Raw genomic sequence first — 25,358 nt, forward strand, 5'->3', positions numbered from 1 at the left:
ATGTGTAAATACAGTGTGTATATACATATATATGTGAATACAAAAATAATATAACAACTATGTCAAATGTATTTCCTTCATCATAACATTTTTTAAAGCCTGTTATTTTTTTACTTAAATTTTTTACTTCAGCTAGGTAGTTTTGTTATCACTTTCTAAACACATTACTGCCACCAGCTGTTCAATGGAATACCATAACTGTTGATTGTATAATGCCTCGGCTGTTAAAGGTTCAGTGGTGAGGCTCACGGTGCATTCACATGCTCCTCGGATGGTCCCATTTCCCAGAGTAGTGGAGTCGTTCTTTCGACTTCACTGTGTGCTCGGGTGTTCTTACATCGGAATCTGGAATCAACGTGGACGCTACTACAAAGATTTGTTGAATTAGCATTTTGAGAGGATATAAACAACACACAGACATCTAGTTCACTCTACACAGACAGCAAACTAACTGTTATAACCATGTTACAAATTAAATGTTTGCAAAATATGTATATGCAATACATGATTTTGCATGAATCAAAGTTCTGTATACTTCTTTATGTCCCATTTATTTCTCTTTTTGCAATAAAGATTTAAAGAATCAGTCACTGCTCAGCCCTCCCTTTCCAAGCACGCAGTAGAAGCTACAGTGGCCAACATGCTCTGTCGGCTCTTGTGCTAAATAATATGTGTGGTCCAAATTTCTCTTCTTTTCTTACTAATAACCCTTTGGACTATTACTATTACTAACATTACTTCTTCTTCTTCTTCTTCTTTGTCTTCGTCTACTTCTTCGTATTCTTCGTCTTCGTATTCTTCTTCTTCATTTTCTTCGTCTTCTTTGTCTTCTTCTTTGTCTTCTTCTTTGTATGTATTCAATGTAGTGACGAAAGTTGTTCTGTAGAGGAGTTTGTCCTTTTAGGCTACTGTAGAAACATGGCGGCGCAACATAGCTACTTCCTTGTAAGAATACCCGCAGTTATGTAGATTAGAAATGGCTCATTCTAAAGCAATAAAAACATAATGTAATGTAAGGTCTTTGTACACCACTGAAAACATAGTTATGGATATTATATTGCATTTCTGATATATATATATAGATAGATAGATCCTCCTAAATGTTACACACTAAACTTTTAACTGATCATGAACTGAACAATACATTTGCAACCCTTTTTTTTTACTTTTAAGGTAAACATCATGCATCATTTTAAGGGGTTTAGTGTACATGAAACAACAAACAAATCATATGATGTGGCTGCAGTTTTTATACCCATTCTAAATATTCAAATGCAGGGCAAATTCTGGCTATATCCCAATGCCTTCTTAAAAGCATTCCTGGTGTCAATTGTACACACAAAAGGTGACAGAATTGTGAAGAATAAAAAAAGAGAGCTTGAGAAAGAAGTTCAAAGATTGCAGCATCCTCTAATTCTGACATTTGAAAGGTTTGAGACACAGGGTTTTTCAGATGCGGTTCGCCGATCTGACACACAGTTTGTTACATACTGAACCCTTAAAACAAATGACCACTGTTGTTGTTTTTCTAATGAGGACACATTTTTGATTGGTATAACTGACTACAGGTTTATGGTAGTGCTATTCAATTTATCACAGCTAGCTGAAAGGAAAAAGCTTTCTGTTCAGAACAGAGGTTTTCTCTTGAATTGGCAGGGACAACAAGCGGCATCATTGTTTGGCATCTCTGAAATGGCTGAGAGAAAGCTAAATCAATTAGCCTCAGGAGGCCGCGCATTGACATTCGCATCGGGTTACCGGTGGCGGATGGCCAGCAATGGTTTATGGAACAGACGCTCACTCAAGGAAACGGAGGAAAGGATTGAGGAGTGGGAGAGGGTGCAGGCCTGGCTTATTCAATTTGCGCAGGAAAGTGATTACAACCCTCCCTCCTTCTCTGCATGTTAGCTGCTAAATGACAGTGACACACCTTGCCTGGCGTTCCTCCTGGTTGCTTTTACAGCTTTGCTTGAGAGCCCATCAGAGCCTTCAAGTGCAAACACTTGTGCCTTGTATAGCAATCTGTTTATGCTGCAAACCAAATTTCCTTTTACTGCCACTTTCAGGGTGGTGGCCCATGTTTGTGCAAGACTGTGTGTGTGAGATTAATGGAAAGGAGGGCTGCTTATGTCTGTCTGCTCATGATATAGTGTGTGTGTGTGTGTGTGCGTGTGTGTGTGTGTGTGAGTGAGTGAGTGAGTGAGTGAGAGAGAGAGCACATGTATAGTCTGCAGTGTGTTTAACTGCAGTCATACACTGATGACTGATGGAATTGGACGGAGGTGGAGTGGCGATGATAAATCAATTAGAATGCGCAGGAGAATTAGGCTAATGAAGGTGACAGCAGGGCCAGAGTCCCACTCAGCCATGACTCAGTCCTTTGGGTGGGTGTGTACGGGTGCTCACATGTGTGTTCTTACTGGATCCTACTCAGGAGTAATGGTGGATTTTCCTTTTTCTAGGTCTAAACTTGTCTAACCTGTGTTTTGATTAAGATAATGGACCAAACACACAATCCCCTTTCATTTTAATGTGTGATAGTATACTACCTTGAGATGAGTGACAACATTGGTTGTTTGCTCAAATGCTTTAAACTATACTACCACAAAAGCTGTTAGGTAGGAGGTCCAGGTCCAGGGTCTTAAATTAGCATCTGCCATATGCCGGCAAGTTGTTGGTAGTGGCTGGTAAAATTGTCAGGGAAAAAGCACAACAGAAAGACCCATTAAGGTTAGTGGATTGTGGCGATCGGTGCCTTTAAGCATGCATGCCACTGCCACACACACAACACACACACCCACCAGTCAGCTCAGGGAATATCTATGGCGGCATTTCAATCCAGTTCGTCCTGAGATGCGTTTAGCATGCCAGCAGTGTACCAGTCCAGACTATGGGACTAACTTCTGTGTTGTCAGAGAATCACTAAGCTTGTTTATTAGACACAAGAGGTGTCACTTGGTTTTGTTTTCATTGACCAACTTTTGTATTTAAACTCAAAATGAGTATTTTATGTTTGCTTGCTGGGATACAGAGGAGGAGGTTTCTGCTGAGATAAGGACTCATTCACTGGTGGTCGAACATTAGGTTGCATATTGGGCACTTACTGTATAATGCACTTGTACTTTGTGTTTCTTGTTGTCTGTCGGTACCTTTGAAATACCTGTTTTTTTGTGATTTTTAAGTAAGGTGGGGTGATTATCATGTACTAAAAGACATAGGTCCTTTATTCATGAAGACATGTATGTAATGTTTTGTGTAAAGATATTGAACATTGAATGACAACATTAATTTCATTATATTATCCCTTAATGAGCTCAATGTTATTCTGTAATTTAGTTCATACATTTCAGTACTGGCAGATACAATTTCTGAGTGGCAGTCAAAAAGAAAAAAGAAAAAAAGTTCATTTCCGACCCTGTCCATGTAGGTGGAAATGCAGGCAACTCTGAAATTGGACCAAACATTAGCATCCCATTTCCTAAAGAATGAATACATACACCTACAAAACAAGGACAAAATGTTGTATGCAGCAAGCCTGGATGAAGTTTTTGTCTTCTTATGCTTTTCTTGTATTTACCCTTTCTTGAAACATGCTATAAAGCCTACATTACCTGAAATGCTGTTACATTGGTTTTAATGCCAGTGTTGTTGCAGTTTATTTTATTGGGTTTTAAGCCATATAATAGAATTAAAGTGGTGTTAAGTTGTTCATAGTGTGGATTGTGACTTAATGACTATGGGGAAATGTGCACCCTTATACAAGACCAGTTGGTACACATGGTCCTTAAAAATGGGTGGTCTTGCTTTTGTTTTCTTTTAAGTCACTCAGGAAGAGAAAAAAGTAAGTGTACATTAAAACATGAACAATTCAACTTGCATATCATATTGTCTTGACATTATTTTCCTCTAGTACTCACTCCATCTCCATATTTACTTTCTAATTTACGCCTGTCATTGCTATCTATTTTGCCGCTCTTTGAAACAGCTGTTATCACGCTTTTCTTCTTGGCTCTTTCTCTTTCTAACTGTCTCTCTTTCTCAGCCAGCTGCCCGCTATTCTTCCAGCTGTCATTCTTTTCTTCAGGATTCAAGCATCTTCCTAATAGTGGTATTTATTTTCTGTCAGGCACTCTTTGTCCCAAACAGAATAGTGTGCTCATTACACACACGTTCAAACATTCAAGACGCCTGTGAGCATGTGCTTCTTACACAGAGACACAAACTCAAATCCTCCCTGAATTGTTACCAATCAGCTGTAGTTTTGTACTTTCCTGGCTCCATTGTGTATTTTTGTGAAACTTGAGGATAAGTGGCTGGATTCATTTTATATTTTATCAAGGCATTTCTAGAACAGCTGTAGAAGCTTTCTCAGATATCGACGGTAAAATCTGATTTTTGACATCCACCCCTAATTGTCAAAGATCATGTTGTGCAGCAATTTCTGGGTGTTTGCTATTTGTTACAATTAATTAATTGTAAACATGATTTGTGACTTTATGAGTTTTGAAGACATTTATAGTGCGAATGATTAATAAAGCTAACACTAAATTCCTTCTTCAGAAGTCACCTTGTCCTGCTGGATCTTTCCAATTTTTTACAGTAAGGGTAGATTTACCTTGAGATGCTTTTGCTACAGACTTGCATTGAAGAGATTAAATCCTTTTGCCATGATCAGAGGTCACTTTTTTGGTTAATTATGTATTTAATTATAATAAGCCTGTACATGTTGTGGCTGTTTGGGTCATGTATGGTGTTTGAAATGTTTATTCTATTTTTTGAACATTCCTTATTGGTGTCAAAGGTTTCCATTGTAAAACACCTACAATCTGCATCTAACCTGCATTACTACTAGTTGTTTAAACTGTCATTTGTGAGAAACCAGACCAATCTTTGTAACTGTAAGTGTACCTGTGGTGTAGTTATTTTCTGTACCTGGGAACTGGATCCAAGGTCTTGTGGAAACATATGTTGGCTGCTAATTCTGCTCTGTGATTGATAGTCTGAATGTGATATTGGCAGAAGGGCCAATCTGTTTTTTTCTGGTTACAGGAGAGCATTTAAGACGCTGATCAATAAGTTTACAGCCTTTGAAAGGAAACATGCTGAGGAGCATTTACAAGACCTGTGGACCAGTCAAGAAGAAAGCCATTTACCAAGAGGGCTTTGACTAAACTGATGAGCTCAGTCAGATTCTTGGCAGAACAATTGCAGTGCCCATCATTCAGAATATAAACCATTCAACACTTGTCTGGCTCATAAGCTAAGCTGACTGTAATGTGTCAGTGCAGGCGAGATAAACAAAAGCAGCAGTACACTTGACATTGTCAAGGTAAAAGTATACTCACACGATCCGACAATGACTTGACTATGGGCAAGACTTGACAATTTTGATTCAAATATATAAATCTTTAGTCTGGGGCAGCCCTACCAAAGTGTATGACTCTCAGTGCATTTCAATGCTTCTCAATGCACAGCATCCTCAATTTTCCATATGACTGCACAATTAATTCAAGTTGTCAGAACAATCTGAACTTCCTTTTAATTAAAAAAGTGATTTCAAAAATCTACAACACTCCATAATTTAAAAAGTTGCATCTTTTCAATAGCAGTAGCTGCGTGACTCACCTCAGTACATAAACCTCTCTCAGAGTTGGACAGCAAAGTTGACAGTGCCGCCTCAATTCTTGGCTGATAAGCTGGGCTTAATGGTTGCAGACGTTAGCTCAAGGTGAAAACAGCTAAAGTGGTTCCTCAAATTTGTTGTATTACCAAAGTATTTAATTTTTGTGAGGCAGCTTTTACACAAAGAATGCGCCTTGTCCAGTTTGTGCCTCCCAGTAAGTTCATAAAAAAAATATGCCCAGATTTCCTGGTTGTATTTTTTAATTCCTCGCTGCTGATCTTTGCCTCCCTCCGCTACATCTTTCAACTTTATAAAAGTAATTTCAGCTCACAATTCAATGCAACAACAAAACTTAACAACTTTATTGTCTAGCCGAGGCTGAAAAAATCAACAATCAACATTAGTAGGCTATGATTTTGTGTAGGCTGCAAACACCTGATATGTTCCATCACTACATCAATGCAGAATTTTCTCCCTCTGCATTGAGGTGCATCTCAGAATTGACAAATTTCCACACCTTTAGTCAACACTAGCTTCTTTATCCACAAAGAAAATCTTTGTCTCACCTTAACCAAGTATTTTCATTGCCTAAACCAAAGACTTTAACCATATAGTTGGCAGATCATAAAATGCTCAAGGTCCATTTAGTAAATTATGTATGAAAAATTAAACAACAAACTGCACTTACTATACAGCTATGTGTTTCTTACCTTTAGAAGAGTTGAAATAGAGTAGTTATACACAAATCACATAGATACAAGGCTATCAGAAAACAACAGCTAAAGCATGTAGTAAGTGTGCAGATGTAACTTTTTTTTTTACTGCTAGCCCAGAATTGTTAAATCATAGCAAATAATGTTGCTACATCACTTTTGCTTTATGAAAGCTATGGAATTTGGTGTCAAATTTGGTTTGATCCCCTCTACTACCCATGTAACAAAATCTGTAACATCACAGAATGGCAATATACCAAACCTTGATCCAGTAAACAAAGTACTTATGTCAATGTTACTGTGGTTTATCTGCCCTAGTTTGCTTATAATAGAACAAAGAGCAAACCAAATACAAAATTTCAAAACTGCAAGCAATTTTTAGACCAACGAAATTAAATTGTAGTTGTGTATAAACGCTGCTCAGTCCCCAAATGGGAAATTGACCTATAGCCAGGCAAGTATCTATTTTATTCTACAAGTGTCACTGGGACTGAGGCTAACAGTCAGGGAGGAAGGTGGCCAAACGGGCTTGGAAGCAAAACCTATGACTTGTTCCAAACTTTGCTCCTCATTTAATTTTTATATTACCCCAACTTTACTGCCAAAAGCTTCAAATCATAAACTATGGATCAATTTAGAAGTCACAGCAAAGTAACAAATTCCACACTTGAGTAGAGACACACTAGTTTTATTCAAGTCTGAGAAAGTGCTGTTTTACACCCCGGTCAAGTTATATTGTGTTTAGTGTAAAATATGAGGTGCTGATAGAGTTTAAAATCACCTTGTGGCTACATGTGCAGCATGTGGACATATTTAGGCAGGTCTTTTTTGTAAACCTGTAGACCCCCCCCCTCCCCAGATGTAGATCATGAAAGCATAATTAAATTGTTTAATTGTAAATTACCTCATGAAAACAAGGATTAATTGATCACTGATCGCTGCTATTTATGGATGTTGCCATTCCAACGAGTTAAACCTAAACCTAATTTCTAAGTTGCAGAAACAAGTTGTCCTCCCATTCTTCTACTTTTTCTGCTGTGACATGAATGCATGCTGCAGCGTTATTCACCAGAGAGGAAGAGGTAAATCCCCAAAGTAATCCTTGTCATTTGCTGGCACTGAAGCAGACACTCAGAAAATCTCCCCTTTTGGCTCGAGTATGAGTTTCTCCTTTGGGTCGTGTCCAATGTGAAATGACAGAGAAAGAAAGAAAGGGAGCGTTGCCAACAAGAAGACATAAATGATAAGAATAATATAAAGGAGAACAAGGAACAGGAGATGCAGAGAGATGAGAGAGACTAAATAATATAATGGAGCTATCTTCTCTGTATCTCTGTAATGTAATGCAAATTGTAGGTTTTGATGATAAAAGCTTTGAGCATGGGTTGCACAAAGAAACAGAACAAGCATCATATTTAAAGAGGTCTTGGAGTCTTGACATGGTTAAGAGAGGCTTGCACCTGCCCAGAGCTTCCTCCCATCCTCCCTACAGCTCACTAATCAGTAGGGCTGGATGGGGATGATGGGGCTTCTTAACCTGCCATCAGCCAGCTGCTCTCCACCAGACTTCAAAAAAAACAACCAATTTGCAGCAGTCATGGTGATGCTGCCAGTAAACAAAAGCATCACCATATTTTTCTGCCATACGAAAAAGTTAAAGAAAAGTCATGTTAAGACATGTTGGCAGTTTGTCAGGTAAAGATCCGGAAAACATGGTTAACATCTTTGGTATTTCTCTATTACAATCATGATGTGTGACCAATAGGGATGAAACGATTACCGGTTTAACGGTAAACTATGGTAAAATTCCCGACGGTTATTATTACCGTACACATTTTAATTACCATGATAACGGGGTACAGTTAACTGTTATAATCTCATGGCAAACACTGTCCAGCGTCTCCCAGAAGCAGGCGCGCATGCGCAGAATGCAACGTGGGTTTGTTTGGGACAATAACAACACGGCGGAAGACAGCGCTGCAGAGATTTTTCAGTCACTCTGAAGTCCGGTCGTATTTTAGTTTTTATGAGAGTGCTGAGGGAAACTTGATTGAAGAAAACAGCCTTATAGTGAACGCAGGGTGAGTTAACTTTTAGCTTTGGTTTGTCTCTCTGACTTGCTAACAGCGTGTAAACTGAAGCTCTCAGTGTTGCTGCTCTTGTAAAAACACTACACGTTGTTCTGCTGCTGTGTGTCAGCAGAGTCCATTCATCCACTGCACATGATAACACGTTACGCTGTTTAGTCAGCCAACCAGCATATCTAGAAACACTACAGACTCCTCTGTATTTATGTCAGTTGTTGGGCTCATTACAGTTACTGTCACTGTCTTCTAAAGACTTATTTGTTTTCATTTAATTGTCCACGGGGTCATTGTATTACCTATATAATATAAAACATAAAATCCTGATAATGCACACAGATGATTTTTATTTGTTTACCAAAGGTATGTGATGTTATTTTATTTTTTATGCAAACAAAATGGCAATTGTATTTGTAGTTTTCAATATAAAACTTGTTGAAATGGTTTCAGTGTGTGTATCAGTACATTTTAATATTTTTTGGCACAATTTTACAATACCGTGATAATACTGATAACCGTGATAATTTTGGTCACTATAATCGTGTGCCACACAATTTTAAGCTTGGTGAATGAGTGATGTTTATTTTTCTTTTTTTTCTGCAGGTTGCTCATCTTTTGTACTTATGTTTCAAGCAGTAAAGTTTCATTCTAATCCATGTCTCGGAAGTGCTTTCAGTCACCTAACATTGCGTAGAAAATAGTTAACAATTAACAAATTTTACATTGTGAACCAAGAGACCTTTTCAGCAACCCAATTGTTGTGAAATTCTTAAGCCGATATTGTCTGCGTGTGATTGTTGCAGTGAAATATTTGACTTGACCATTTTCCAACCCAGCCCTTAATTTTAGCTCATGCTGCTTTGGAAGAAACCGATAACAGTTTAGTTTCTACAGTGTAGTAATTAATGTAAGCTCAGTCGGAACATATCTGGTGGCTGGTCTGCCCTCAGGGTGGAATTATATATATATAGTTTGACTCTATTACACTTTTCATCCCACTTCCCTATTCACAACTCTGTGTTCACTATTTTTCCTAAAACATCTACAGCACAGTTCCCAAAGTCTTTAATCTCCTTAATTGAAATTAAGAATACTTCATCTTTTTCTTTATTTCCTTTACTAGAACAGTTGCAGAAGGGGATCAAGAATGACTGGGAGACTTTTTAAATAATAAATAAACTTTTCTACAGCCAAAATGTAGAATTTTAGGAGACTATTCTAAGTAATCTAAGTAATATTAAATTATATGTGAAACAGATTGTTGGCTGTGGTCTAACATATGTTATTAAAAAAGTATGAAAACCCTTGTATTGTAACACACCAGAAACATTTCTGTCTATCTCAGATCGCTACTGTTTTTAATTGTCTGATAATAAGCATTACATTCAGTCCTGACCAAAGAGACTTATGAAAGTATGTTTCAGTGTCTTCATAATCAACATTACAAACAGCCAATTCTAAAATGTGCACAGGTCAGAGTTACAGTTCCTTTGGGACCACAGATAGGTCCTGTAAAAATGCATTTATCAGTATGAGCTAAGGAAAGAAGAAGATGGCATTTTTACAAGCAATTATAACAAAACAGAAGTAACGGGATGGATTAATAGATTTAGAGAGAAGAGGGTGATACGAGACCATTTCTCATCTTTCTCATCTTACCTTGTGTATGAAATTTTGTCTTTTCTAAACGGTACAATGGTGGCCATTTATGTGTGTTCATGTGTTAAATACACTACTACAACAGACAAATGTGTTCCTTTAGGTGGTTAGAATCGTAAAGAGATATTTTAAAATGTTGATCTAAAATCAGTTTGTCAAGTGTAAGTAAAAAAGGTTTTTTAGAGCTATAGTATTACTGGGGTTTTGCAGTGAGTGGTACAATATGGTTTAGAGCTAAAACAATTAGTCGAATGATGAAAAAATGATGCATTGAGAGAGAGACGGATCTGTCTACGTGTTCAGTGGGATCTGTTCTCTCTTTCCTGCAAGGTCTGATGGACAAGGGACTGTCGCACTCAACCATCAAGGTGTACACAGCACCACTATCATGAGGGGTTTGGTGACAGAACAGTCTTCACCAGCCCCCTCGTGATACGTTTCTGCATGGCCTTAAAAGACCGTGACCAGTGTTGTGTGTCTCTCTGCGCCTCAGTAGGACTTGCGACTTGTGCTGGAGGCTCTAAGGTCTGCACCTTATGAGCCCCTGGAGCAGCCCTTATTGAAAATGCTATCTGTCAAACAGCTAACTCTCACCGCTGCTAAGAAGGTGAGTGAGCATTGTGCCCTGTCTGTTCACCCCAGCTGCATGCTGCTTCGTGGTGACCACAGTGCAGCCGGATTGAGACAAAACCCCTCCTTTGTTCTTAAGAACATAAGGAGCACGTTCAGGTCCAGGACAACAAATTTGGACGTGTAGAGCACACAGCCCCCATTCGAAATACTGATCAGCTGTTCATCTCAGTGATAGCACCGTCAGTAAGACCCTGTCCAAGAAGAGCCTGGCCGGCTGGCTTTGTGGGTGGAAGTGTCTACCACTTGAAGAGTGGAAGTGTCTACCACCTTTTTCAGCGGGGTGTGTGTCGAAGAGATCTGCACAATGGCATCTTGACCCTTACCGTGCGTTTCTATCTCTTGGATATGTCAGGCTCCTTTTCGGGATCCTGATCGCAAAGTGCGACCTAGGATCTGGAAAGTGAGGATCCAGTGACTACTGGGTGTGGAGGGGGAACATACAGTCAGGTCCATATATATTTGGACACTGAAACAAGTGTTGTTATTTTGGCTGTTTACCAAAACATATTTTAGCTACAATTAACCAATGAATTAACTAATGATGAAACTGAGATTAACCTGTACCAGAAGGCTTGGAACAGCTCATGATCCAAAGCATACCACATCATCTGTAAAACATAGTGGAGGCAGTGTGATGGCATGGGCATGCATGGCTTCAGACGGCACCAGGTCACTAGTGTTTATTTATGATGTGACAGAAGACAGAAGCAGTCGGATGAATTGTAGTGTATAGGAAGATACTGTCTTCTCAGATTCAGCCAAATTCAGCAAAGTTTATTGGCCGACGCTTTACAGATGGACAATTACCCAAAACATACTGCAAAAGCAACCCAGGAGTTAAAGCAAAAAAGTGGAATATTCTGCAATGGCCAAGTCAGTCGCCTGATCTCAATCCGATCGAGAATGCATTTCACTTGCTGAAGACAAAACTTAAGGCAGAAAGACCCTCGAACATAGAATAACTAAAGATGGCTGCAGTAAAAGCCTGGCAAAAGCTTCACAAAGGGGGAAACCCAGCGTTTGGTATTTTCCATGGGTTCCAGACTTCAAGCAGTCATTGCCTGCAAAGGATTCTTGACAAAGTATTAAAAATTAACATTTTATTTATGATAGTAGGTTATTGTGAGTGTGATGCTCATTTTGAAAATCTGACTTGCTGTCTGTAAGCTCAGCAAAGACCAAGCAAAGGATCTGTGTCAGTTGGCCTTTCTAAGTCAAGTTGCTCCTGCAGATAGGATCTCTGCTATGTGTTTATTGAGACTGAAATCCCCTCATATTAGTCTGTAATTAAGCTTTAATGCTCTCCATCATTATATGAATTTTCATATTAACTAAACACAAAGTTTTGTACATCACTTATCTTGGTGTGCTCCTCCAAAGGATCCTTGCTAGTAGCAAGACAAAGACCACCATTTGCTCAGAGTATTTTCATGAAAAGAGATGTTCATAATAAGTCTAAGAACTAATTAATTACAAAGAAATACTTATGAAGCTCCAGTGTACATATTGAAAGCTAGTAAGCACTGACTACTCTTTTTATGTCCAATGTGAGAGTGACCACTGATATACTGCAGCTGGTTTTCCTACAGTGAGCAGTGAGTGGTACACAAGAGTGTGAAACTGATCAATATGTCAATGAATAAATTAATGCAGTTAAGCCTGTTGTGGGGGCAATAGGTCAAAATATGTTTGAACAAGTCCAAAAGATATGTGCTGTTTATTTCTTTGTAATTTATTTTCTCGCCATAAAATGAGTTTATTTTTGTGTTAAAATGCGAGAGAATGGTTAATGTGAGGTTTACTATGTGTGTGTGGGAGAGAGAGAGAGAGATAGATTTGAGAGGGAATATTTGAGAGCCCATGTATAGTCATCAAAAATTGGATGATGTCCGGTTCTAGTGATTAAAAGAGATTAGGAAAAGGTAGTTAACCGTATCATGCACTGCAACAACACAGGCCATCCGATTTCAAGAATCTTAACAATTTTAAATTTACTGCGAATAATTTTGCATTTGATGAAAGTCTTGAGAGCTGCATTGCCTTCCAGTGAACTGGAACATGCGTCACTACGACATACTCTGCATCACCTGTTGAATCAAAAGATGCATGCCATGCTCATTATCTAGATATTTCTTTCATTTAGCAATTCAACTGCTGTGGTCAGTCTGTTCTGACATGGTCAGTGTGTTCTGAAAGGTTGATCTCACCTGAATTATAATTATATTTACAATAATTCCAGTATAGTGAGGACATGATTTAAATGTCCCTTTTTTTAATATGGATAACAACATCTATCATATCATAAGATCATATTTTCACATTATACAGTATGTCACTTCTTTCTGTGCAAGGAGAGGAAATGTGTTTGGGAAAGCAGTACTTCACTTTTGTGTTGTATATTTTGCATGAATGAGTGCACACTACACTGCTCACTAGATCTGAGCAGGTTAGTACTGTTTCTTTGATGATGGTAAAAATGTTTATCTTCATTTTAGAAAGAATAACATATTACTCAAATGTCTTATTCTTTTCCCCAGTTTTCAATTTACTTGATTGTTACAGTGTTTTTAATGTGTAATAAAGTATTTTGTCTTTGTCTTTACATTTTAGTCATGGACCACTTACATTGAGTGGTTCGGCTGAATAAACTTCCAACAGGCTTGATTAATGAACTATGATACCAGGGGCATTTTCATTGTAACTCCCACAAACAATGTGGGGAACTAGATGAGGACAGTCTGCTCTCTTGGGAATATGTTCTCCAGGAATCGCTTCAATGGACAACATGGAGCAGGCGTTACCCCTAAAGGAGGCACCAAGGCAAAAGTCCATTCACCCAAAAAGAGGGCTCCAAACCCTAGGGTAGCACTGGTCATTCGGGGTAAAATACATCGTCTCTTGCAAGGATCTGCAGACCACCATGTCCCAGATTCCCACCTCTATTATGCAGGTATTGAGGAGGAGGAGGGGGAAACACAGGAGGGCAGAAAGGGACACAGAAGCGTATATCCAAAGGGTAGCCCCAGGGCTGAAGCCTACTCTCCAAAAGTGTCAAACGGTAAAGGACATGGAGTACCACCGGGGCCACCATGTGTAGGAGAAGTGGAGCTGAACAGAGAGGGCTGTATTAGAATACCCTGTACTTTGCAGCATAAAAGCTGCAGATCTCCAGCCAATCTGAAACGAATCTCTTTTGAGGGAGAAATTCGGACATGTCCTGAGCAGGTGCGAACACCCCCACGCTACAGTCCTATTGGCCCAGACACGAATGGTACGAAATTTGCAGGAGCAGCTGGAAGGAATTTTCCTTCACCCCGTATTCGGCCAAAGAGACCATATTCTACTGGTGATTGTGTGGACTACAACTTCAGCAGAGCTCTCCCAAGTACACTGCTGGAAGAAGACGAAGATAAAGAGGAGGAGTCAAGTGCCGTCATTGAGCACATTCTAAAAGAGCTGAGGGGTATCAACAAGATCCAGGAGGAAATTTCCGACCTCAGGGATTACCTGACCTCAGTTCGAGGTTCAGTGGAGGAAGTATCATCCTGTGTAGATGCTGTATTGTTAGAGATTGAGGGCATTCGTTCTAGCAACAAGGCTGGTTCAGGCGTACATGCAGGTACGTGGTCGGGGGTAGGGTGCAAAGATGGACCACCCCCCCGCAGAAGGCCCGCTAGTGCCTATGGCAGTTTAGGGAGTGCAATGCCAAAGTCCCATTCAAATATTTTCCCCCAAGTCTGCAATGAGCGTCATAGCATCCATGGAGAATTACTGCTGCCAATGGCAGACGAGTCCACTGTGTCCCCAATTGCTGAATCGGTGGATCATCAGGACCTGGAGGAACAAGAGGATACCTCTGACCATAGCTCAGATATCCCAGTAGGTGCCATAGCAAGAAAGCTCAGCTTTGGCTACCTTGAAAGGCAGGATGGCCAAGACTGTCCAAGCACCAGCTCCTTGTCTTCTGGTCATAGTTCCAAGTCTGAGTCAGACCTAGAGAGACCATCATGTAGTCATGGAAGGAAGCAGCAAAGAGCTGATGATGGGGAGGAACACTGGACTAACACTGGACAACCACACAGTGCTGCTGGGAAATCTGTGTGGCATAGGGAAACTGCTTACCTCAGGGATGGAAGTCTGGATGCCCATGAAGGTGAGGGCCCTCTTTGCTGTGAAGGAGCTGGTAGCTGGGATCACTACAGAGGTGCAGGAGGATATGGTACATCAGGGCATTGCTCCACAGGAAGCTCAGAACATCTCTCTATTCGCTCTGGGAAACATTACAACTCACCTGCCAGCACTTCTAGCAGGGAGGAGTGGCAGATGCGGAGAAGAAGGCCTCAAACCCCGTCTGGGATTCATGTTCCAACGGATACCAACTTTGAAAACCCCACTGTAGGATATGAGTGTGCGGCAGATTTTTCCTACCCTCAAAGTTCTGGTTACCATTCAGTTGATGGGCATGATGGAGAAGCAGAAGAATTTGACTATAGGCAACTAAATGACCTGAGCTACACAACAGGCTGTCAAGTTGATAGTTATCACGAAACTTATTTAGCCTATGGAGAGTCATCATCAGTGACATGGACTGAGGCATCCTTGTGTACCACTGTAGCTGATGTGGATAGGTCATTCATCCAAGAGACCGAAGCCACTAACCAAAGCTTAGAAAACCAGCTCCCTCACCCTGGCAGTGCAGATGTCCAAGCTGGTAGTTTCAACGTGAAACGCATAGGCAAAGCTGTACTTGATTTTAGTTCTGCCTTGCGGGGAGCGTTGCGCAAACTGGAAGTACCTGGAGCCCAGAATCCTGGAGAGGAAACAGACTATGAAATATCAATGCCTTCTGACCTGCTTACAGATGAGTTGCCTTCAAAACCTTTATGCTATGAGGCACAGTTTGAACAAAGATCTGACAATACCCAGAAAGGTGATTTGGTGGACAATGTTGTTGGGGAATCGAGAAAAAACAATACTCTAGACAAATTAGATGTTTTCTCTATGGAGCCTATGCTTGAAGAAGCCAACAACAGCCTTATGTTGGAGTCTACAAACACATACCAACATCCTACTTGTTCAGACAAGATCCATCCATGCCCAGAAGAACTTTCAGTCTGCCCTGACCCAGTTTCCAGTAGCACTGCAATACCACCTTTACCTGATGGCCTTACAGAACAACCTGCAGAAGGTCCTGCAGATCTGACCGTTAAAGCCCAGCTCTCGCAATGCACCACTGCAGAATCCCTCGCGGCCTCCCTCATGGCTGATGAACCTACAGCACCGGAGGGGCAGGGAGAACAGGAAGTGCCACTGCAACCCAACACAGACATTGTGGCCCCAGAGGGCAAAGCAGAAGGAGATGCAGAGCTGCCACCCGTAGAGATAAGCCAGATGGATGAACGCAGGCTGAAGTGTCTGAGGAGCTTCCAGCAGATTCTGCGAGAGAAGAGGGAGACCAGGCGCAACCTTGCCAGTATGACCATGTCCACCTTCTCTCAGGATGGCTTTGAACCAGGTAGTCACCACTGGATTTTAAGTAGGAATCATCTTTTTTTTGTTTTCAGTTAATGAGTCATTCATTAATTTTGAGCCAAAGATAGGTACATTTACAGTACATCTTGTTTTTTTTTTTGTCTGTCCCACTTTTTATGCTTTAAACATCCCTCAGGGTAAAGAGTATTAGTATTTTTTGAATTTCAATACATTTGAGCGACTCATTTATTTTCATTATTTTACGTTGAAACTAATGTTTCATAAGGTTTAGTGATCATAAAAGTATTGGTTTATTTGCTTAAAAAATAATACTTTTCCGCCCTACCTTTCTATCATCAAACCCTCTCTGTGTAGCCAAAACTGTTTGATGTGTCTAGTCGCAGAGCAATATGTACATTAATAAAAGGATAACTGCTGGTATCCTCTTTGCGTGTGTTCACCCAGCACTTATGAATAAGCCCCTATACTAAAAGGTCCCTTGGGTATTTACTGTATCAAACAGTCTCTGCTGATGCTATAATTTTATACTCCCTTCAGGGTAATGTATCATCTGTCATTCACAAGTCCCTTACTCCTCTCCAAGGCACCAGCAGTGGCCATTTGCTGAATTAGAAAACATTAATTATCTCCTTGGAAAGCGAGCCTGACATTAAAGAGGAAGGAGAAGGGAACTATTAAGAGTCATTTTCATGATAAATTATACATGTTAATGAAACATTTATGACCTCAGACCCCCTTCTATCTGAAAACTCTGTGGCAGTGCTGCTTTTAACATTACCCAAGCATTTATAACAGAATGAATAATCCAGTGCATGTCTTGTTGTTTCACATGATTGGTCAAACTAGTCCATGACTGTTTCTTTTCTGTTTCGTTTTTCTCTTATGCTGTTTTACAGATGGAAGTCAAGATGGAAATCAGGTTACCTCTTTTGTGGCTTCTTTCTGTTAACATTATTAACATTAATATCCTAAAATAAGTTGTTCTTTGTCTGTACATATTTCTTTATGTTCTTTTGACATTTTCTCATGTCAGTGTCTTTCTTTATTTTATTTTATTTTCCTTTTTATTGTGTTTATTTCACTTCAGTGAAAAATACCAGTGAAATGGTTTTAGCATTTACGAGATGTCAGCCTGAATGCATCTGTACCCTATTAAGAACATTTGTTGTTTCAGTCATGAATATAAAAATGCCATATAGGAATAGGTCAGTATTTATTAGGACACAATATTGATGAAAAATAATATAGCTGTTGAGTCTTTCAGGCTACCGTGTTGGAATGTTTTGATGATGTTTTTTTTTTCTTTACTAGCTGTCAGACAGAGTGTTAGGAAGAAAAAGTCAGTGTGTGTTTACAGGGAACATGTGTGCTTTGGTAGGTGTTTGCTTTACAAGGTGAAACCAGATTTATGATGCACATATATGAAAGGGGGACAATATGATTGATTGAAATGTCCTCTTTGGCATGCAATGCTGAAACTCAACCAACCCAGCTCAGTCCCAGTCCTTCTCTCCTGTTTTATCTCCTCACTTTGTTGTTTCTCTAGTGCTCATGCATGTGCATGCTCCAATGTAATTAAATCAACAAAGGCTGTCAGCCTTCAAATGGCTAAATGTGTGACCTATGGCATTCTGTTTCAGAGTCGAGATCAAGATGGTGACCCTAGCAAGCACCCATGGGCCAAGCCAGGGTCAGTAAGCACTTTTTGGTGTTTGTGTGAGCGAGAGAATATCATTACTTGTTGCAGTGTTTGCACCTGGATTTTCTTTAGTGCATTTTGGCTTTTATTTGATTGTTTGTGTGTATACAGGGGAAACACACCATTTGGCATTGACAGCATGCCAGACCTCCGCAAAAGGAGGCCCATTCCTCTTGTTAGTGAACTGGTGAGTACACATTGCTCATTATCTGCCTCCTGATCTACTTCTGACCTTCACTGAACCTTGGCTTTTTTCAAAACTAAACAGACTCGAAACTAAACAGAAGTTTTTTTTATTGTTGTTGTTATTATTATTATTGGTAAATAATAAGCAGCATTTGAATTTGGACGTTTACCAAATTCAAAACATTGGTCGATAGTACAAGCAAGGATAGAATATTGTATCAATACAATAAAACCCTATAGTAAAGATATTTTTAGAATTAGATTTAAAAGTAGATGTACATTTATCTACGTAAATGGAGTCATGTGACACTGGTATACAGAATGAACGACATGCACAGTTGAGATGTGGAGTGTAAACACTGATATAACTTATAATGATCATCAAACTTATTGCTTTATTTATCAGTAACAAAGATGTACATGGGGTTGAGTTCCTATGCCACTGGATTGCCTGTTTGCCTGATGTACCCTGTTAGTTTTTGTTTTTCTTTGCAACTGCTGCGCACCAGATGCTCAACATTGGTTATTGATTTCAGCTGTAATGGCCTGTTAGTTTTTGCTTCAGCATTGGAAGTAGCAAAGAAAAGTCAACAAGTTGGAGTGAGTGACATCAGAGGTTACTATGTTACAATCAGCTTATGTAATCCATCAGGAATGATTACTTGCACACTACATGCAGGACAAATGTATGAAAGAGCACTTCTGCAGTGGCACTAGCTGTTTAATATTAGATTTTTGCACACACTGAATAGCTGGATTCAAGGATAAAGCTGCTCTCCGTAGGGAACATGTGTGATTGTCTCTAACCTTTTCTTTCTTCTTGTTCTCTTCCCTTGCACATGTTGTCTCTCTACCTTTGTCGGCCCTCAGGCTATGGTGAGTAAGAGAGAACTTAGATTTCAGATCTTTCATCATTTGTTTGATGGGCTTTGTTTCAAACTCTCTAATGATCCTGATTGTAGCAAAGCATTATGATCTGCTCTGTGTGAAGTTTTCTAATGTGATTTTAAGAAATTTCTAATGAGCATGTACACATATATGCACAACCACACGCTCATACAAGTTGTTCTTTGTTCACCTCTATTTCAAAACATTCTGACAAACACAAGAAAAATCAATTCCTTCTTGTGAATGCTTTCAGCGTGCCCTCAGCCGATTGATGCTTAGAGAGTGAGAGGGTTTTTCTCTAATTGGTTTTTTTTAGCTTGAAGTCCTTTAATTTACAGGTTTATTTTGCTGTGACTAAGTAAGTCAACAAATAACACACCTGCCTCTCTAACTGAGTAAATGCTGATAAATGCTATAGTGCATATGTGTCTTTTTCCCTTTAGTTTCATATTTGCTTTGAAGTACTTTAGGGAGGCTGAGATGGATCCAAGGGGTTAGAGCTGTGAATATTCAGTCACTGAGATCTAAGAAACTTGACTCATCTGATAAAAGAAACTTGTCTCCTTTGATTTGAAGTGGATCCTCTAGAGTGAAGGTCAAGCTCTCAACAGCAGTCTGAGCGAAAAAGCACCCGTGAGGTTTGAAGTGATGTAAAGGCTTTGGGACAATCTAGTCTAATGTCATTAAGTTTAGTATATTAACTTACACAAATCACGAAGAGAAAGAACAGTGAGAGAGATTAGCAAAGACAAAATAGTGCAAATATAAAAGTATATTAACAAAAAGTTTTAGCACAAAGGAGATGTTACAAAAGCAACAAACTACAAATAAACAAAAAAAAATCTAGATAGATAAGTTTGGTCAAGTTGACAGTTTGTATGTTTCCTGAGTTTGCTCATTTTTTAGACATGTTATTGTTCCACACGTTAGATTGGTCAGCGCATTTGTGGCGAGCATATGAATTTAGAACAGTGTTTTCTTCTGCTCCTGTGAGTATTAGACTCTCTTTTCACCTCCAATGATTTATGCTTCTCTAATTCAAAGCTCAACGGCCCATTGTTGCCAGTCTTTGCTATATGACCACATGCTGGACAACCCTTCAGAAAAGCAACACATGTTTCAGATCCCTGCTGGGCACATTCCAGCTACTGTACCTTGACTTCTGTTGTCAGGCGATAGCATGTTTTCTTCTGTGGTCTTGTAACTTTCAGGAATGATGAAGAAAATCTCACTGCTGAGGTATTAAAATTTCTAGAGCTCTAGAAGTCTCAGCATTACAAAAATAATATTAGAAAAGTCTATTGCTGTTGAGCATTAGCTGGAGAGATTAAGCACTTCACTAAGCACTAAGGTTTGTAATATGTTTTATAATCTGTGTGGTCATGTTCGCATACTGCATAATGCAGTAGTCACCTGGACACCTGCAGATGTGCTATCTCTACATCAAGGATCTCTATGGAAACAAGTCTTAGACTTCATTGTGTTATCCTTGTTCAGTCCCTTCCTCCTTCTATCAAAAACACCTTATTAAAATACTATTTCTTGAAGTGAAGAGATATGTGGTAAGCTGATGAATCACAGAGCACTTTAGCAAATAAATGGCAGTAATCAGTTTAACGTAATGATAACTGACAGTATGCACCAGTGATGAGCAGAAGCACTGTGGGTAAAAAAAAAAAGCTGTTCATCTATTTCAAGGACATTTCTCAGGTGTTTCACAGCTTTAAAGTGCTGCTGTAGGATGAAAACTGTATTTGAAGTATTTTGTTTTTGCTGGAGTTGAAGAAAGGCTGTTCAGAACCGGTCCAAATCATCCTCCTGCAGCACATCTACATCGACACTCCTCTACACATAGACAGATCCACAGATACTATACAAAACATTATAGAGCACAATACAAAATAATCTGCTAAAGGAAAACTGTAACAAAGGCTAAATTGTAAAGTTATAAAGTTTTTTTATTATAAAGTAGTAGTTTGCCTTTTGGGAAATACTCTTATTCGCTTTCTGGTCAAGAGCTAGGTAAGTATATTTTTCAAAATGGCGAACTATTTCTTTACATCAGTTGCGCTTTAGTTAGGCTTAATTCAAAATTAAATTTTAAAGTGTCTATTATACTTGAAAGTCTATCCAGACCTGTGGCAGAGCCACAAAAACTAAAGAAAAGATCAGTGACGTGTTTCCAAGTTTACAGAGAGAAGGAGAACAAATGTGTGCTTTGTTTTTGCGATACCCATTTTCCACGACCTTCAAAGCAGAAAGAGCCCAACATCACACAGAGAATTGATTTTCTGAATTTTTTACTGAAAGTTCTCTTTGGCTTTTCTTTTCTCCTGTTGTGTTTTTTTGTCTCTGTAGCTGCTTAGCACTGTTTTTTCTCTCTCTCTTATATTCAGTCTATGATACAGTCCAGGAAAGCTGGACTCGCCCACACACTGGCCACTCGGACCTCCCTGAAAGACGAAGAGCTTGTGAGTCGCCAAATACATATGCCACACACGCACACACAAATATATACTGAATCTATGATTTTATAGTTATCTACAGGAAGACTTGCTGTCACCTCGATGCCAGCTAATAGGGATCCACACAAACCTCAACTTATATTTACAGACAAACACTTACACTCACTTTTTCACACTTTTCTTGCCAACTGTACTCCTGCTGTCATTCTGCTGTAGCCATATTGTTAATACGTTTGTTGACAATCCAATTTCCTACTCTGAATTTGCTGAGTCAACTTTAAGCAGCGTCAGGACTTAATGGAGGCAGGAGCAGCAAGGCCTCCCTGACTGGATGAGGTTTCAGTATTGTTTATTATAGTTTGTTTTGTGCCTTTTCTACTGTACTGTGTCAATATAATAAGTGGATTAAGTAGGTCAGTGAATGGAGCAGAAAATAGTTCTGTGGAAAACAAAGCAACTGCCAATTTTAAAATATTATAATTTATATGGTGCAATTACACTAAATCAAGTGCATCTTTATTTTTTTTTAAAATGTACAGTTTAACAGAGTTCTCTATTTGTGGTTTTTAGATCAAATGCAGGTCAAACATGAACAACATGGGCTGGGCAGAGGATTTGCAGAAAGTGTGCATGGTTAGCGTTACACATTATCAGATAGACAGGAGGATTATCAGGTGCATATCATAGAGTAACTCACCAGAAAAACAGAAACACCTTCTACAGCTCAACGTGTTCAGTTTTCTTTTAATTTACAGCTTTAGGTGTGTTTTGTGTTGACTCAACTCTGTGGTATGTTTGCAGGCCATGGTTTGTAGTGCTGTAGACTACATTATATTTAAGGTGTTACTAATATTTGTCCACTTTTTTACATACTGTACATATAGATGAGCAAAAATGTTGTTAAAAGGTAATGTCAACAACAGGTCAGAAAAGTTATATTCATCAAGGCTGGAAGTGGACAAATGTCGCAGTGCCTAAAACCCTCAGATTCATTGTGAGGTGATTAGTTTGTGGTAATCTGAATTGAAATAGAATTACGGCAACTTCTGCATTTGAACCAAATCTAAGTGGTGCATCGTCTGGAGAGGGGCTCTGTGTCAAAATCTTTGAATATTTCTGTTGATATTTTGCTTACTTGGTGCAGGTGCAAGGCTTTCAGGTTAATCTGGTCCTGGTGTTTAATGCAAGACTTTTATGTTTGATTGTGTATTAATGTACACAAGTGTATATATTTATACTAATTCTGATTCTGTCATTTACATACTTACTTCAAATGTGAAAACAAACACATGTACACAAACATGTATACATGTAGTCAAAAGGCACAAACGATTGAAACAACACAGTTCAGTTCAATAAAACTCAAAGCAGTTGGAACAAGATTGAGTGAAACCAGAGACAGAGAGGATACCCACCAAAAAGAAGAAATTGATTAATTTATATAAAACATGTTCCCTACTATTCATACCACTATATCACAATTTCTACTATAATAATAATGATAATAATAATAACATTAAGCATGATAATAATGACTCACATACCCCGTATAGAAATTCTGTGTTTACCAAATCAAGCTGGGCTTCTAGTCAAGGTGTCCTCTTATTCTGTGTAGATATGTTCACCTCCTCCCACACTCCTCCTACACTGTACAAAAGCAGAATTTATTTCATTATTAAAGAAGCCAAGAATTATAAAACACAAATTAGCCCTGTCGTACATACCCACATTTCTATATAACTTTAGCTGTAGTCACCTTGAAATGAGCCTTTTATGAATTTTTCCAACAGTTACAGATAATTCTTTCTTGAATGTTACACCAGATCAGCAAGTCCAAGAAGAAAAGTATTATACCTTATATTTAGTAACTTATTAGTTCCCTTTCCATTATTTTTTTCTCATTATTGTTTCTATATTTTGCTCCACCGATCTCTTGTGTCACCTGCCAACCCTTTCTCTGTGCTGGTTATATTTGTGTCATTCACCTTGATGTCCTTTGTCATGCCCTTTTCACACTTCATCCCAACCTTCTTTTGTCGCTCGTTATCCTGTTGTCTCTTCTTTCTCTTTACTTACTCCCTTGGAGAACTTCTTAAACAATCTCCAATGAACTTTTCTCTTATCCTGCTTCTTTTCTTACACCCTGTACTTCTACCTCACCCTGCCTACATACATCTTCCTTTCTTTTTTTGCACTAACAGAAAAACCATGTGTACAAGAAGACCCTGCAGGCTCTGATCTACCCAATCTCCTGCACCACGCCACACAATTTTGAGGTCTGGACGGCCACCACACCCACCTACTGCTACGAGTGCGAGGGCCTTCTGTGGGGCATTGCCCGGCAGGGTATGCGTTGTGCGGAGTGCGGGGTCAAAGTGCATGAGAAATGTCAAGAGCTGCTGAATGCTGACTGCCTGCAGAGTGAGTAAAGATATTAAACTACCTCAAAATTGAAACTTTTAAAAAAATGAACCCAAATGTCCCATATTTTTGATGTGACCTCAGACCAAAAGAAATTATTACTTTTCTTTTTATTATGAGCGATTATGCCAGAAAACCTGAGGGGGCTATGAAAATACCATGCTGATAAACATAAAAGGAAATACATGTGGTCGATCTTTTAGCATTAATTAGAAAATGTTGTTTCTAGTTCTAGTTTTTTCACATTTCCTCCATCATCCACCCTGCTCTTCTGCTGTCCTCCCACCTTGCTGTCTTTAGGAGCGGCTGAGAAAAGCTCCAAAACTGGGGCGGAGGATCGGACGCAGCACATCATCATGGCTATGAAGGACAGGATGAAGATCCGTGAGAGGAACAAGCCAGAAATATTTGAGGAGATCCGGAAGGTGTTCAACGTCACCAAGATGAGCCACGTCCAGCACATGAAGAGCATCAAGCAGAGCGTTCTGGATGGCACCTCCAAGTGGTCAGCCAAGATCACCATCAACAGTATGTCCAATGAATTTTTGATTTATTATTAAAATCAATTAGTTTTGAATTAGAGTAAATATTTTTTGATTACAGGAATGCTTATCCCACCTGTCTTTTACTTTGTCTTTTTTCTATATCGCTCTCCTCTCTAGTCTCTCCATTATAACTAATGACCCTACTCGTTCTAAACAGTGTCCACAAGGCTTGTAGCTATAGGATACTGAGTATTTGTGTGCCCAACAAGGTTACATAGGTTTTTATTCTCAACATTAGCTTCAGCGACTTTGCTCACCCTGCTCACACTTTCATTTTTTTTGTATAAAATAATATGTTAATAAGTTAAACCAATCACTCATCACTAAATATTTCACAACAGTTGATAAATTCTTACTTAGATAGTTCCAAAAGAAATCAGAGGTTGAGATGTCAACAAAACAGGCCTCAAAACACATTTTCAGGTACATAAAATTGTATGACAGTGGTAGATAGTTAGAAACATTCAAATCAATAGAAGGTGTAAAAAAGATTGGTTGATAAAAGTCATCAACCTGAAGAACACAGCAGTGACGTCTGTGAAAACCTGCAGCTCTGTGAATGTGAAGTGTGTTGCTGAACCAGAGCGTGTCATGTCTCCCCAGGTGAATACCTAAAAAAAGAACTATTCCACATTTATGAAAGTTTCTTCTTTTATCTGACACCCTGAACTGTGGAGAAACTCAGCTGTTTATGTGCAAGCTTCACTAATTTGAACAGACATGCGTCCCTATCTTCCTTCTCCTAATTTTGCCAAACATCATCAAGACTGCTGCTGTTACCAAAGCAACCAGACACATCACACCATATAGTGGCAGCAGTGTTGCCATGGCAGCTGTCACACCTTGTCTTCCCTATCACCAGTGAAGAGCTCCATTTTAGAGGAGATACAGGGACGGGCCATCAGCCGGCTTTTTGTTGAAATTCATTCATGTTCAGGTGTTAATGGTC

The 25,358-nt window shown here is 39.2% G+C and overlaps 1 protein-coding gene across 4 annotated transcripts in view; it reads left to right on the plus strand.

Annotated features, from left to right (window-relative positions):
• LOC123961036 (protein unc-13 homolog B-like) overlaps window positions 1-25,358 on the plus strand; it is a 110,042-nt gene that overhangs the window by 21,359 nt on the left and 63,325 nt on the right. For 2 of the 4 annotated variants that reach the window (XM_046036136.1, XM_046036139.1), the window contains exons 3-7: window positions 17,846-17,895; window positions 18,016-18,091; window positions 21,375-21,449; window positions 23,645-23,864; window positions 24,165-24,392. In XM_046036136.1, coding sequence (XP_045892092.1) covers window positions 17,846-17,895; window positions 18,016-18,091; window positions 21,375-21,449; window positions 23,645-23,864; window positions 24,165-24,392 — 649 coding nt within the window. Of the gene's footprint in view, window positions 1-16,107; window positions 16,228-17,101; window positions 17,125-17,845; window positions 17,896-18,015; window positions 18,092-18,960; window positions 18,967-21,374; window positions 21,450-23,644; window positions 23,865-24,164; window positions 24,393-25,358 lie in introns of those variants that run through there. The other 2 variants (XM_046036138.1, XM_046036135.1) reach the window with 2 other exon arrangements.

The sequence above is a fragment of the Micropterus dolomieu genome, linkage group LG21 (genome assembly GCF_021292245.1).
Source record: "Micropterus dolomieu isolate WLL.071019.BEF.003 ecotype Adirondacks linkage group LG21, ASM2129224v1, whole genome shotgun sequence".
NCBI lineage: Eukaryota > Metazoa > Chordata > Actinopteri > Centrarchiformes > Centrarchidae > Micropterus > Micropterus dolomieu.